General features: G+C 44.1%; 1 protein-coding gene across 1 annotated transcript in view; it reads left to right on the top strand.

Annotated features, from left to right (window-relative positions):
• The first annotated feature begins 169 nt into the window (after nucleotides 1–169).
• The window catches only part of LOC140147572 (dedicator of cytokinesis protein 3-like), a 122700-nt gene continuing 105795 nt past the window's right edge, over nucleotides 170–17074 (top strand). Inside the window, exon 1 of the mRNA XM_072169352.1 lies at nucleotides 170–346. Coding sequence (XP_072025453.1) covers nucleotides 310–346 — 37 coding nt within the window. The 5' untranslated portion in view covers nucleotides 170–309. The remainder of the gene's footprint in view (nucleotides 347–17074) is intronic.

Here is a 17074-nt window from a genome sequence, read left to right on the forward strand (position 1 = left end):
TAATTCATTAGGAAATATACTACTGAAAAAAATGCTTTATATCCAACTAAGGATATCCTGTCATCCATGTCAATCAAAGGTCAAACTTATTGGCTGGTTTTCAAGTTAAAATTTCTGATGTGAAAAATATCCGTACGAATGAAACTCCGTGAACATATTTATTTGTGTACGGAAAAGGGAACACGGAACTGATCATCAGTGCAGTGCATGTGAACTTGGGTCGTGGATATTAGTGTTGATTCATTTCTGTCAAGTTTACTTCCGTCTAGCATTGAATAGGCAAGACAAATGGCGAAACCCTAATTAAAGATGTGGACTCAAACTACAGATATAAAGCAAGGAGTCGGTAAGCTTACATTCATTTTTTACTCTTCGCATCCCCGGCATGGTGGAAATATCGTGAAGCTGTTGCCGTGAAAACTACCCCTCCCACCTATACTTTTTAGTAGCAGCATGCCATGGACATGGTTATTGTTTGTAAACAGGAAGTCCTATTATTTATTACATGAATATCACTTGTCAAATCAGTAGTATGTGGTGCATTATACAGAATACAGTCTGACAGTGCAGTGCAGAATATGTATGTCAGTGTCATGACTGTCGTCAGTATATAGGTAACCTAGTCCTAGGCAAACCTTAGTTAACACATTTACTAGTCAGCGAATTCGCCGAGACCGGGGCCCCAACACAATGCATATTTACATAGAAATTTGAATTTTTTTCGAGAATAGGTGGGTGAAGGAAACCTACATAAATATGTTTTCTATACTTCACTTGACCCAAATATATGATTTTTTATGGTGATAATCAAGTCGCACATGGAATTTTAGAGGGATTTTGATAGCAGTTCCATTAAAAAAGCTGCCATCGCCATGAGACTAAGATCTAGAAACACCCCGAAATGCCGTTTTGGGGAATTTTGCTAGCTGAATCTTTTGATGAAAGTCAATCTTTGACAAGATGTAACTTTGCTACGGAAAGTGCTATGAAAAAAAAGGTTTTCAGTTTTGGCTTAGTTTACTCAAGGGCTTTAATTTGATATATAAAACGATGCAATTTGATGGCAAATTTGAATTCACCTAGGATACCTACAGTATATCATTCATGCATTCATGCATGATTCACTATATTTGTACATAAAAATGAGCTAAATGAACACGACTGTAATATCTGAACTTAACTTTGACTTTGAAGATATACTTCACACCGCTTCCCAAGAAGCCAAGAGCGAAGGGATGTGAGGGCGCGGGTGGTTGTTTACTTGCAGCGTTGTTGTGTCTTTCTTAGTGGCTTGTTACTTGGTCTTTGAAGGTTTCTGTTGTAGTTAAGTTGACTAGTTGTTCTGGTAAAGTTTCCACTCGCTGATGGTCTTGGGAATGAATGACTCCTTGTAGCAACTCTTGGTGGCTTGTGGTCTGATGAATGCCTTAGTGTTATTTCTGCGAGTGTGGCGGGCTACTGGAGTGACAAATGTTTGTATGGCAACCTGACCGGTGATTATTTTCTGCATCGGTGTAAGGCGATTTGCCTGGCGACGTAGTTGTAGCATGTCCCATTGTAGGTTGACCAACTTTTTTGACACAATACTATATCTTTTGTAGTCCCTACAACATACAAGCAAACCTTGCTGCCTTACGCTGTACTGACTCCAACTTTCAAGTATGAGTTCTTTTATTGCTGGGTCCCAAACAGTACTACAGTACTACAAGGTGTGGGCGCACTAATGATTTATAAGCAGTGGCATTATTAATTAAGCTCTGTCGTGCACGGGTGTAAGATCCTGCGGATCACACCCAGAACTTTGTTGGCTTTTGAGATGGTGTGGTTTATTTGAGTAATTTGGGTAATCACCAAGGACATGGAAAACAAAATCAATGCCTTTGCAACATCTGCTACAGAGTCATGTTAAACATCAAGCGTGTGGATCGGATTCCAAATGAAACCATCTACAATCTGACCAACACCACGTACCACTCCACTGGTTGCCAGAGTCAAGATTCATCAACTCAAATTTCTCGGCCATATACTGCGTCTTGAAGACGACGAGCCTGTGAAAGAATATGCCCTTATATTCCACCACATGGGAAGAGGAAACCGGGAGGACCGCGCACACTGTACTTACAGTATGTCCAGCACCTCCAGGGAGATACTGAAGGGATGTTGCAGCCAAACAAAATTGTTTCGCTTGCCCAAGATCGCAATAGTTGGAGAAAGCTTGTAGTCACCTGCTCCGCAGCCGACTGATGATGATGATGATGATGATGATGGTTTATTTGAGTACCGGACTACCGGTATCCCATTTCAGTCTTTATTTATGTGAATTCCTAAGTACGAGTGTGAGTCTGTTTCTTGGAGTATGGACTGGCCTAATTTGTATTTTTTATGAGTGGATTTTTTCCTGGAGTGGGTAAGCTTAAGGGGGTACTAAACCCCTGCCCAATTTTGTGTCTATTTTTGCATTTTTCTCAATAATTATAGTGCATTGGTGACAAGTAAGATGTATATTATAGGGACAAGGACTACAACTACTGCACTGGAAATTTTATTTCAGCACAGACAACAGTTGTGAAGTTACAGTCAAAAATGAGGGAAAACCAATATTTGTTCAATAAACCAATTTAACTACTTGCCTTGAGTTGCTGAATTTTCAGTGCAGTAGTTGTAGTCCTTGCCCCTATAATACATATCTTACTTTCCACCAATGTGCTATAATTTTTGAGAAAAATGCAAAAATAGGCACAAAATTGGCCAGGGGTGTAGTGCCCCCCTTAAGTGTAAAGCATCAGCGTTGAACCTCATCTGCCATGTGTTCTGCCAGATGTTAAGATTATCAAGGTCTGACTGTAAGCGCATGACATCAGAGTTGTTGTGGATGGGACGATACATTTATAACACAGTCGTCGGCAAATAAACGAACCTCAGACATGATGTTTTCGGGAGGTCGTTTATACTAAAAACAGAAGGGGGCCGAGGACGGTGCCTTGGGGGATGCCCGATCTTATCTGCATCCACTGCGAATGCTCGCCATCCACGACAACTCTCTATCTGTCTGCGCTTAATCAGAAAATTTGAGACCCAAGTATGCGTTCTACAGTCTGTGATGCTTATGAAGCAGTCTCTTGTGAGGTACCATGTCAAACGCCTTGCTAAAGTCCATGATGATTGAGGGCTTTAGCAAGGTCGTTGACCGTGAGTATTAACTGGGACTCACAAGAGTGATGTTGACGAAATCCATGCTGTCTACAGCCCTCGAATTAACCCACGGCACCGACGGCATATTGCCGTGGGTGCCCAACCCCACTGCCGCAATGCCCTCAAAATATGTCCTTTACCGACGGCAGTCACTTGCCGTGCCCTCTAAAGAAGTTGCCGTCGGTGCCCTGCACCTCAAAGGACTTTGCCAACCACTCCATTGTGAACTCCTTTGTGATGAGTTCTAAGGTCCTTGCCGACTTTTATTTACATTGATTTCCCCTTCTATGACCTTTTGAAGGGATACCTATATGAGCGTGTTTATAGTGAGCCAGATTATGCGGTATTTAGCTGAACTGCCACGCAGTCTATATTTGTTTATGTTTTACTAACCATTGCAAATCTAGACTACGCGGTAGTTTAGCTAAATAACGGAAAGATTGTCCCACTATAAACACGCTCTATGCTAAACTCAAAGCTGACCTCAGAAGACAGTTTTGCCGACAACCCCTTTGTGCACTCCTTTGTGATGAGTCTTGCCGACTTGTATTTACATTTATTTCCCCTTCTATGTGACCTTTTGAAGGGACACCTATGCTAAACTCAAAGCTGATCTCAGAAGACAGTTTTGCCGACAACCCTTTGTGCACTCCTTTGTGATGAGTCTTGCCGACTTCTATTTACATTTATTTCCCCTTCTATGACCTTTTGAAGGGACACCTATGCTAAAGCTCAAGGTCACTTTTGCCGACTTTCTAACTGTTTACATTTATTATTTTCCCTTCCATGACCTTTTTGAATGGACACTATGCCTAATTAAGATAATTTATTATTTGATTTCTGGACATTTTCGAATTAATTCTTATATCTGTTGGATTCATATATACCCTCACTTAGACATGATTATAAATTCCATGGTGTTAAATTGGTTTTTTTGCCCAAAATCATTGTCTGGTGGAGTAAAACAACTTCAAATCTATTGTGTTATATCATTGAATTAAAAACATATTTTTAGTGCATTCAGTCATAGTCACTAAATATTTCAATGAGCTAATTTGCATATTTTACCAAATAAGGAAACCTGTTTTGTAGTATAGGCCTACGTTCATATCAAAATATTTGCGAACATGATTAAACTCATCAGTAGAGTAGACTATAATGACTTTATGCTTAATGCTTGTGGTGATAGCTGATGATGTCCAGGGGACGCTGATGTAGCATTTACACATGTATATTATAATAAGCTAATTTGCATATTTATATTTTGCAATTTTTTAAGGAAAATACCTTAACCTTTGGTGTTAGAAAGGACAGAATAATTCTGGTATACCCTGCACACAAGTATAAACCTAATCCAAATCGATATAGCTACAGACTGAAATAAAAGGGAATTGCCCAATTCTTTCCGCATTGTATACTTGCGAACTTCAATATTTGAAGACCAATGTTCGATAAGCACTAAAATCATCTATCATGATTGCTAACGTGAGTTTTCTTTACTTTTGAGAAATTGCCTTGGTGCCCTTCTCAAATTTTAAACAGTTGCCGTGATGCCCTTTTGAAATATTACAAATTGCCGCGCTGCCTCGCCGTTTCAATGGAAATCCAAGGCAATTGTCAACTTGCCCTAAAAAAGTTGCCGTGCCCTTCAGATCCTTAATTGGAGGGCTGGCTGTCTATCAGTAAGGATATGGTGTAGGGCCTATGTTGAAATGCTGCATGATTTTACTGTGGATATATATATATTATATCATGTGCATATTTTGAGGCTACATGAGTTCTTGGGTATTCAAGTGTTGTGTCAATGCATACTTGTGCATAAGCCAAATCGACTTTAAAATTTGCAATGCATTGAACAGGTTTTTTTTTTCAGTTTTGGGACATTTTCTTTGCACTCTGACCTATCGGGAAAATGGGTTTTTGCATGTATAAAATGTTATAAGGTTTGACTACAATAAAAATTGTTTAAGGGGGTACTACACCCCTGGCCAATTTTGTGTCTATTTTTGCAATTTTCTCAAAAATGATAGCGCATAGATGACAAGTAAGATATGTATATTATAGGGGCAAGGACTACAACTACTGCACTGAAAATTCAGCAACTCAGGCAAGTAGTTATTGATTTATTGATCAAATAATGGTTTTCCCTCATTTTTGACTGTAACTCCACAATTGTTGTCTGTGTTGAAATAAAATTTCCAGTGCAGTAGTTGTAGTCCTTGCCCCTATAATATTCATATCTTACTTGTCACAATGCGCTATAATTTTGAGAAAAATGCAAAAATAGGCACAAAATTGGGCAGGGTGTAGTACCCCTTAAAAAAAACATGATTTTCATAAAGTAATTATAAATAAGAGACTCAGTACACCGGTCGATCTTACCGTTTCCGATGTTGATTAAGATACTTCTTGCATCGATCCCGAAATGCGAAAAAAACCAATAGTCATTTTGTCCCACATAAATGAATAAATAACAAAAACCCCCCGATCCCCCGAGTGGACTCACCCAATCGGTGACGTCACACACGATAATCATCCTTATCCTCCTTGGTTTCTAGATGAGATAGACGTGTGGATTTTTCTTTACCAACGCAAAGTATCATTACGAACCAAAGGACGAGATATACAGTTTGTTTGTTACACCTGAGGTAAAAACCAACCAGTATAGTACGCTAGGGAGATAGTTTTGACGACATTTTTCGCTAGAAAAGTGACAAAAAACGATCCAAAAACTTAGCTTGTATGAGTGTTTCCGTTCAGATATCACGGAACACACGTTTCAAAATAATAGCCCTTAGGACGCCATTTTATTTTTGTTCTCACGTAAAACAACTATAGCAGACTAGTAAGTTACAATAGATGTTTGTACAGTACTGTGTATACATGTATGGTGAGTGATTATCGCTATGTTTATGGTGTGCTCTATCGTTATATCTTTCAGTACGCGTCTGATGACGAGTTACTGCTAAGAGTTCGGTGGGTTTCCGAAGGGACCAGCCTGACAAATCTATACCAAAAGGTTTTCAGTTTTTCATCCCTTTGTACATATATTTTTATATCATACCACTACATCAGCGTCAGCCACTGTGCGTGTGGGTCTGTTTATTGGGCTTGAGCTTGTGTTCGGGGGGGTAGTGCTGTACGCTCCCCGATTACTACAATGTCCAGGCCTTGTCAATCATGCCCTTCCCTTGTGGCAGAGTGGGACCCGCATCCACTCTGCTACACCCACAGGGATTGCTCTAAATCAAATAAGTGTGCTTCCTTTTGCATAGGCTTATCGGACATCCACTTGAGGATTTAGAAAGTAGCGCTTCGCTTGGGTCTTCGACACAGACAGAAAACGAAGACTAAGAAACAGAAGCCTACAGGTAAGATTGATATGGTAGGTACTAGCGCCGGCCGGCAAGGGCCACGCTAAGGTAACCTCTGGGGCTCCGGTCCCGGCAAGCAGGCGGACCCTCCGGGACTGCTAGCGAGCCCGAAGGCCTAGCAGCCAGCGAAAGCACTGACTTAACGTCTAAGCTAGTAGCAGGCAGCAGGGCGGTACTTGCCCTAACAGGCGAGTACCAGTCTACCAGTGAGATCTCTAGCGAGTTTCTTGCAGGTGGACACCCGTCTATTGCTGGCGAACGAGCGGGTCTAGCACCCGCGGAAGTAGCCGGCGACGGACAGTATGCCAAGGGTACCCCGGGCTTGCCTGGGTTGAATCCTAGCATACAGCGTGCGAACGGACCTCCGGGCTTGCCTCGGCCGGTCTGTAGCACGCAGCGTGCCAGTGGACCCCCGGGCTTGCCTGGGTTGATCCACGGCACGCAGCACGCCTTTCGTTCCCCGCAAGGGTCGAATGAAAACGTGCATGGGTTTAGCAGAGACGATACCGGGGCTAACGCTTGGTGTAGTCTTAGCAGAACCAACTGGGGTTGTCACACGGCAGCGTTCCATGGCGGGACCGCCAAGTGATGCCCTGGGCCTTGGAATGGCTGCCGGCTGTCCTCCGGGACTGGCTAGCGGCTATACCGGGGGTGGGCTCGCAGTCTCTCACGGGACAGCGACCCAAGTGCAAACGGTGGCAGCTACCGAGACGAGCTACGGCTCGACTTCAGTGGTAGCCACTATGCACGCGCCCATAGCTGCCGTGAGTGGTCCGCCACACACAGCGACCTTGGGTGAGGCTCAAGAGGTTAGGGTAGGTAGTTTGAACAGCCTGGCTGATCAACAACCCACTTATGTCCTCGAGAGCCAGCAGAGCGTGGGTGATCCATTACAGTCAATGGGTCGATTACCTCTTATGATCGATCACTATCTATTCAGCGGAGCATGGCTCCATTGATTGATACTGCCTATTCAGGTAGCGAGGTGACTGATCGAGGGTATACACGCTCAGCTACCCGTGATACTAGGCAAGCTCCTTTTAGCCAAGGGACAGCCAGTATAGCGGGGTACCCATACACGCGGCTTGATCCTCTAGCGGGGAACGCTGTGAGGCATGGGTACAGCGGTACGCGGTCGGGAGGCCTACCGGGCACCTACGCTACAACCACGCAGGTACCGCAGTACTGCGTCCTGGTTACCACAGTCTCTGTGGCAACAGGGGAGGCGGTACTGGTACTACCGCTCCATGGGGTTTCCCTGGTGGCGGATCCTTTCAGGGTCAGCTACCGACAGGGTATGCCCGTGGTATCCGCCGCAGGGTGGTTTCTTCCACGGTCTCAGCACCGTGGCAAGTGCCGCCCTAGCGATGGGCAAGCAGTACCACCAGCGGTTACCCAGGCTGGGCGGCGAGTGGCTAACCCTGATACAGCTCAGGGTAGGCCGCACGCTGCTATGGCTAGGGCGACAGCAGCGAGAGCGTGCGGATCCCGGGGTGCTATGGCTAGCATCTCGGGGTCTAGCGGGCGTACTCCCTCTTCTGCTGGTGTTCAGTTGGCTAGCCACACGGTGGCGACACCTCCCTGTCCACCTTCAGATGCCCGTCGTCAGATCTCTTCCTCATCAGAGAGTGAGTCAGAGTCTGAAGGCGAGGGAAAGGAGTCGGAAGATGAAACCAGTAGCGACTCACAGTCTGATGAGGCTGTGCAGGTAGCTTCAGGTATCCTTCCCCGCTGCCCGTGAGGAACTCGCTAGCAATGGTCTGCCTGCGGACACCGCTGAGGTGATGAGCCGTGTGGCCCAAGGTTTGGGCCTGGCTTTCTCTCAGGAGGAGTCCGTTCAGGAGGACCAGGGCATCCTTTCAGTAGGATGCCCAGCTAGCGCGTCCACACAAGGGTCGCCCGCACTTGCATTCCCGGCGGACCTCAAGGGTAGGTTTCAGTGGGCTGTCAGGCTCGCTGGAGCTTGACGCCCGGCGTGCACGCTTCCACTGCGTGTTTCGCAGGAGGACTACTGAAACCTACCTCAGGGTCCCTGACATGGATCCAGACGCGTTGCCGCGCCTGCCGCTAGCGGCCAAGGCGCGCGGTCGTTCTCCCCCAGTGGGAGGAGGAGCTAAAGCTCATCGATAAGCGAGCACGCTCGCTTATCAGAGTCTCTAGCGTCGCTACCACGCTTGCCGAGCACCTCGGTAGGAAGGTAGCGAACGACCACGGGCAACGTCGAACTCTTCCTTGAGGTTAATCTGTTAGCGGTGCTAACAGCTAACCTCAACGAGAGTTCTATGGGCCTAGCCCGTAGGATGTCAGCTCGCCGCCGGGAGAATGCCGGTCTGTCCCTCCAGTCAACTTACGGCTCCGACTTTGCTGAAGCAATGAAGAAGTCAGACTCGGTGGGACAGGGGCTACTCTTTGGACAGGCCTTTTGCGCTCCGGTAGAGGACCGGGCAAAGAAGGCCACCAATGAGAGCACTCTGAAGAAGTCAGAGGCTGCCCTGACCAAGGGGAAGGGCAGTAAGGCGAAGAAGAAGCACAAGAAGAAGAAGTCTTCTAAGCGTTCTTCAGCGCCAGCTCCGGCTTCAGCAGGACGCGCACCACAGACTACACCCGAGCCCGAGGCTACTCCAGCACCTCCCAAGAAAACTGGGAAGCGCAAGAGGAGTGCTGGACCGCATGGCAAGCCCCCTAAGAAGAGCCGCTCTTCGAAGGGTGGCAAACCAGATCGGTCCTGAGGGCACGGGCGGTCGACAGTCCATGCCGGCAGGTTTGGACTTCCACAGGGATTCCCCTGTGGGCGGCCGCTGTGCATTACACGCCCAGAGATGGCATGCCATCTCACCGGGCGCCTGGGTATTGTCAGTGGTCAGTGGGGTTACAGGCTGGAATTTACCAGCCACCCTCATGCGCCTGCACGATTCAGAGGTCCACGGTAGTGCCGCCAGACGCCCCCAGCGTCGGGCACTACTGTCAGAGGTCACTCAGCTTCTCACGGCAAGCGATTGTCCCGGTCTACCCCCCTTTCACCAAGGGGTTTTGGAGCACGTTTTTCTGGCTCCAAAGAAGACCGGCGACTGGAGGCCATTCTGAACCTCAAGCCGTTGAACGAGTTCCCCAGGCCCCAGAGGTTCAGAATGGAGACTCTCGCTGCGGTGCTAGCCTGCCCCATCAAGGGTATGTGGGCGGCATCGCTAGATCTCTCGGACGCATATCTGCATGTTCCGATCGCACCTCAAGATCAGAGGTTTCTACGCTTCAAGGTACAGGGTCAAACTTACCAGTTTCGATGCCTGCCATTCGGCTTGTCCACCTCCCCCAGAGTGTTTACACTCCTGGTCAGGGCGGTGGCAGCGTACCTGAAGCGCAGGGGAGTCAACATGTGTTGCTACCTGGACGATTGGTTCATTTACGGACGCACCCGCTGGAGACACAGTGTCTCGTGGAGTTAGTAGTCCGTGCGGTGCGGGACCTGGGATTTCTGATCAACGTCCAAGAAATCCAATTTGGTCCCGACGCGAGACACCACTATTCTTAGGGGCCCAGATCAACCTCAAGGAGGGATCGCGGCGCCCTCACCCGAGAGGGTGACGAACATGGCGAGTGTGCCCGACTCTTGGCCGAGTCAGAGGGGGCACCCGCTGTGGCATGGATGAAGGTTTTGGGCCTTATGGCCAGTATGGTAGACCTCGTACCGTACTGCCGCTTTCACATGAGGCCTATACAACTACACCTTCTAGCCTTTTACAGGCCCAGTCGTCACCCAATATCCCTCGCGTTCCGATGTCGGAGATCGCGCGAGAGGAACTCTGGTGGTGGACCCATCAGCCCAATTTGACTCAAGGTGTCAGGTTTCCTGCACCAGCGGTGCGTCACGTAGTGACGACCGACGCGTCAAAGCTGGGCTGGGGGCCACATCCACGGGACTCAGTCTCGGGCCTATGGTCGGCCACGGAGACGGAGTTCCATATCAACCTTCTCGAACTTTGGGCAGTGGAGAGAACTCTCCAGCATTTCGAGAAGGTGATCGTGGGATCTCATATCGTTGTCCAAACAGACAACACAACCGTGGTGGCCTACCTCAACAGACAAGGGGCACCAGGTCACCACGGTTATGCCTGCACGCACTTCGCCTGATAGGGTGGTGCAAGGCCAGGCAGATTACGTTGAGAGCGATGCACATAGCGGGAGTCACCAACATCCTCGCGGACGATCTGTCACGAGGAAAGGTGTCGGGACCTACAGAATGGTCCCTTGCTCCGCAGGTCGCCCAGACGATCTTCGAGGTGATGTACCACCCCTCGATAGATTTGTTCGCATCTCATCGAAATCATCAGCTGCCGGTATTGCTCAAGGGTCGCAGACCCACAGGCATTCGCCGTGGGCGCTCTGTCCGTGAGACTGGGGAGGAATGACTGCTTACGCTTTCCCCGATCTCACTGCTCGCAAGGGTAGTGACCAAGATCGGGAGGAGGATTGCAACGTCATTCTGATAGCACCGTTCTGGCGAAACACCTGTGGTTTCGACCGATGGTGGATCTACTAGCGGCACAGCCGCGAGTACTCCCCGAGTTACCAAATCTACTCCGGATGCCCGGAGGAGAGGTACCAAGTCTACCACTAGAGCACCTGCAGTTAGCTGCATGGCCCTTATCAGGAACGTCGCGGCGGAGGGAGGCTTTTCATCAGAAGCTGCTTCTCTCATCGCCGGGGTAGACGCGAGTCTACCCTCCGCACGTATAGTCAGCGTTTGGCTCCCTACTACGCATGGTGCGATGAGAGAATACATCTCCCACTAGAGCCCCTGTGCCTCTAGTGGCAGATTTTCTGACAGAAAAGTTCAGGTCAGGACTTCAGCAGGCAACGATAGCCAACTACAAGTCAGCCATTCTCTCGATTCATCGGGATTTGAAGACGGGTCGACTATCAATTCAGATGGGTCCCTAAGTCTTCTTCTCGACGGTATGTTCAACGAGCGCCCGCCGAAAGGAAGGTGGTCCCTCCATGGGACCTCAACACAGTCTTGGAGTATATTAAGGGTCCCCTTTGAGCCCCTGTCAAAAGCGACCCTTAAATACGCCACTCTTAAGGCGGCCTTTCTTCTGGCGTTGGCTTCGGACGGGCGCTGCTCGGAGTTGCACGCAGTCTCAAGTCAGCCTCCGTGTTTACTAACAACGGAGCGACGCTGTTTCTTCGCCCGGATTTCCTTGCAAAAATGAGCGAAGTACATTCCGACACTCGCCCTCTTCCTACCCAGTATTGGGCAGGGTTCGTCAATAGCCGAAGACAGGTTGTGGTGCCCGGTGAGGGCGCTACAGCACTACCTTGGCCGAACACAAACCTTAAGAGGGCTCATGACCGCTTATTTATCACCCACGCAGAACCGCACGGTCCAGCCGCTAAACAGACTCTGGCACGGTGGCTGGTCCAGGTGTTGGTGGTCTCGGGGGCGGCAAAAGACGCTCGCCCCAAGGCCCACTCAACAAGATCTATCTCATCTTCGTGGGCCTACCATAGGGGGGTCCCCATTGATGAGATTTGTCAGGCTGTGTCCTGGAAGAACCCGTCGTCCTTTTCCACGGTTTACTACAAAAACGTAAACCAACGACCAGGCGATAAGTTCACCAGGGCTGTTCTGGGGAGATAACATGGTGGTTGGGTATCAGGTGTTTTATGGACAATCAGAATTCCAACATGGTAAGAACCAGTGTTTCTATTCTTAACCACTGCACTTTCAGTTCAGGGTTTTTGTCTGTTCACGTAGTCTTTCTGTTTCCGGCCGTGAGGGGGGGGAAATAGTTTGACCTCGCGATTACCATGCTACCCACTCTCCCGATCCTTATCAGATGCTGGCCAATCTTGTACCTCCATCCGTCGGTTACTTGCTAGATCGATCTTTCAGATGTTGATGCAAGAAGTATCTTAATCAACATCGGAAGCGGTAAGATCGACCGGTGTACTGAGTCTAGTCCCAAACAAAAATGTTTGGTAGACTCATAACCGGTGCGATCTTACCTTTCCGATGTTGATTATCCCGACCCCGACCGCCCCTACAAGTTTGGCCGGTAGGGGCTGCCCAAGTCGGATAAGGGATGATTATCGTGTGTGGCGTCACCGAATGGGTGAGTCCACTCGGGGGATCGGGGTTTTGTTATTTATTCATTTATGTGGGACAAAATGACTATTGGTTTTTTTTCGCATCTCGGGATCGATGCAAGAAGTATCTTAATCAACATCGGAAAGGTAAGATCGCACCGGTTATGAGTCTACCAAACATTTTTGTTTGGGACTAATATTGTTAATCATAACAAGTCAAGTCAAGTCAGCATTACCGTAATATTACTATTAAAATGAATGCATAATTACACTACAGTAATTTGTGAAAACTTTGGAAGTTGAATGCAAAATACTCTAACATTATTTATAATGTTATTATTGTGCTGACAAAATAGTTTGCAATTAACATTTGGGAACATTATTAAAATATTGGTGTTAATGGTGTATAGTGTTTTTCTCAATTTCATAAAACTTTTTGAAAATGTGGGGTTGTATGTGTTACATTTTGGGAAGAGTGGTTGTTGAAGTCCCAAAGTGTTATATACATGTACATACGTATATTACATGTAGTCAGCAGGACTTAGATTTTTGACGAGAATCACAGAAATGATTCTCATAAGATTTGGTTGCAACTTCTCTCATTGTATCATACATTGTACAGTAAGTGCAGTGACTATGATGGATTTTGATTCTTGCAAACCAAGATGAAATCTAGGCACTGGACAGGGGAGGGAGGAGGCTTATTTGGTTACCCAAAAAGCTACTGGCCCAGTTGGATACCTGGCCTGATGTCTGAAACTTACTGGCGCAGTCCAGTGGCTAAATCGAGCCCCGATTGTATTCTGATTGATCCCTGTTGTTTTAGCAAGTTTAACACTATCAATAATATTTGGTTATCAAACTTGACCTACTTCTGTGCCTATATTTTACTTGTTTCCCCACATCAAGTTGAACCCTGTTTTTATCTTTTCAACAACAAACCATTAAATATATATCAGTGGATGAGTAAACAAGAAAAATTTATTCTTTTTGGATTATTTTTTGTTTTCAGAATACCATTTCTGTGATCTTAAAATTGCAAGTTCAAAATAAATCATGTTCTGGTGGCCACCAACCAACCTTAATAATGTTAACTTCTAGGCTTTAGCATGGGGCCATTCAGAATAGTGAAGTGTATAAATTTGCCTTTTTAATACTTTCACATGTCCAAGGGCAACTATAACAGATCTTCAAATTAAGTTCAGATCAGAGATCTGTGATTACATATTTGTCACTCATATAATTACATCTCAATGTCGGATATTATCCACATGTGAGCCATTTAATGAAAATTTAAATCCGGTGAAGATATAAAGAGGCCCTCATAAAGCCTGTTTGTGTTACCTGGCTTGGATGAGATTAAGGGTAGACGAAGTGTTGTTGGTCGAAGCAACCAGAAAAATCAATTTTCATTCTCTAGATCAATAAATTATTGACAAATAACACATTGATGTTTTGCAAAAGTTCATTCTACAAATCATATACTTTGAAAACTTGCTTATTTTATTGTTGTTAATGAGTTATGAACATTTAACAAAAGTGTTGTTGTTTCAGCCCTCTTTACAACATAACTCAAGAACCACAGGACCTATAAAAGCATTTATGTGATATTTGAATTCTTCTACACGTTCGCAAGGAAATGAGCAATGCAATTTTTGCCGAAGCTCACTACCATTCGCAAGATGTTGTGAACTACCAAATCGCAACACTTTAAAATAGTGTATTACCTTAATGCATTTCAGTTATTGGGTGTGTTGTGATCTCCATTGTCTCTTATTCAGATTGGATTTGTAAATCAGGTTATCAGTCTGCAATCACAAAGCTTCACCAACAAAGCGTGATTTGTGACAAAAAGCACAATTTAGATTGATTTTTTTAATTTTTTTTACAAAAGTTAATAATGAAATTTAATAATTTTAAAAAAGTTTAAAATTACTTGTTAACCTTGGAACTGAAGAAACACTGCTACCTAAAAAAAATCTTTTTCAAAGCTGGTGCAAAAAACAGACCATTTTAATTACATTTGCTTCTATTGAACAGTTACCAATGCATGCTAATTTAATGTGTCCCTGGCTATTCAAAAGAAGCAAAAGTATAAAATGTACAACAACTTTATCCAGCTTCAACAAACTGACTTAAATTTTTTGTTAGTACATTAATATTTCTCCAGTTCCAAACTTTATAATAAGTGATTTTTTTTTCAGTTTTTGTAAAAAGAAAAAACAAAAAAGAAAAACGCAAATACACCCAAAAAAATGCAGTTGCAGCCGCAAATACCTCGATCACATTTTTCTCCGGTGCTTACCCATGTGTCACAAATCTTCCAGTACATCCTGCAACTGCATCACTCTGAACCAATTAATCTGTTTCTACTGAACAAGTTAACCTGTGTCACTCCAAGCCGGCAACCCTTCTGCAGTAGAAATGCACAGTTTTATTAGACCTTTTATTTCTAGTGTTTGTTGTTTGAGAAACTTAATGAATACAAGCAATAGTGTGTAATAAAAGCCCAGATTATTGATTGGTGTTGTCTTACAGTGTAATAATGTGTAATAAGAGTCTTAAAATCAATCAACACACAGGATGATGAAAAACTCATTTTCTCACTTGAATTTAAAGAAAAATTTCATGGTGAACAATACTATAAAAAAAGTATTTAATTTCGCTTCTAAGCCTTAAGGGATCTGGAATGAGCGTTTTGAGCGTTTCGACAGTATTTTTTGTGGGACATGAGAGCACATCAGACATATCGAATTGCATTCTGAATACAAAGAATGTTGTCTTTCTGATATCAGAAAAATTTTCATTTTTTGAAATTCACGATATAATACAAATTTTTTGACAAATTATAAAAATTTGATCTTTTTCACATTTTTGATATATAACAATCCTCGAAGTAAACTTTATAAATCTAATGATATATTCTTAAAGTATGTAGCTGGGAGGAAAAGCCAACGATCAATTGAAAATTTTGACCTTTCATTTTGAAGATATGGATTTTTTTCCCAAAAAGACCTATTTTTTGTTGGTGTTTTGGGGAAAAAAATCCATATTTTCAATACGAAAGGTCAAAATTTTCAATTGATCGTCGGCTTTTCATCCCACCTATATACACTTTAAGTATAAATCATCAGATTTAGCAAGTTTACTTCGAGTACTGTTTTCAAAAATATCAATTTGCCATAAAATGTGTATTACATTGCGAATTTCAAAAAATGAAAATTATTTGATATCAGAATGCAATTCGATATGTCTGATGTGCTCTAATGTCCCACAATAAATACTGTCCAAACGTTCATACCCCTTCCCTTAATTCGCTAAATTATACCAACAAATTTGACAGGTTTACATTGAATTGTAAACATGAATTGCTGGATTAGTGAAATTAAATACCCACAAAAATGGTGGTCATTGGCATTTAGCAAAATTAAGTACTTAGCAAAATTAGATAGCTTTACAGTACCTCAGAAATATCTTAGTTTAACCTCATTTATCCAACTACATGTATATGTCAATATACAGGGTGCCACAAATGTCATAAAGGGTGGAAAAGTAAAATTTTGGTTCAATATGTAAGTCAATATACAGGGTGCCACAAATGTCATCCAGGGTGGAATTAAGTGAAACTTTGGTTCAAAAAGTACATAATGTTGTTTCTGTCTTATTTGTGCCCACATCACAAAAAGTAGCCTACCTCCTCTATTATAAGATAATAACATTGTGAGTAATGATCGCATAATTGTGATGTGTTTCTAAAGCATGTTTTCACTGGTACTGTTGTAAGCAATAAATGATAACCTTTCAACATTGTGAGAAAATGACACATTGTCATGGCCCTGTCACTTTCGTGCGGCGCTGCAGCAAGCGGAATGACGTATCAGCCAATGACAAGCCTTGGTTGTGTCTGTTTGTCGCAATGTGTGTGTGTCACGCCGCTCTGTGGCAAGCATCATTGTGGAATCACCTGTCATCATTGTGGAATAATTAATACCTTTAATCCTGTTTTGCCAAATTATGAAAGATAGTTAAATCTTAATTCTTTAGTTAATTCTAACTGGCAAATAAAAGTTGAATTGGAATTTTATTTTTTTGCTATTGTTGATGGAAAATGGGCCCAAAACATGCAATTTAACATCATAATTGGGGTCACAAAATTCATCATAAGCATTCAAAATTTAGGTTATCACATATGTATGAGTTTGCTCATAAATTTAATATTTTTAAATGTTAATTTTGATAAAATTATCAAAAATATTAGAATTATGTGTTTTCCAAAAAATACAATGCATAAAATCTGAAATTAGTCTTAGTACAAGTCTTTGGGCTTGAATTTTTTTTAAAGTAAACTTTATGTCAATATCATAAGAACATATGTTTTCGCTGAAAATTACTAAGCAAAATTTTCAAAGTAAATCAAACAT

This window comes from Amphiura filiformis, chromosome 3 (assembly GCF_039555335.1).
Source record: "Amphiura filiformis chromosome 3, Afil_fr2py, whole genome shotgun sequence".
Lineage (NCBI taxonomy): Eukaryota > Metazoa > Echinodermata > Ophiuroidea > Amphilepidida > Amphiuridae > Amphiura > Amphiura filiformis.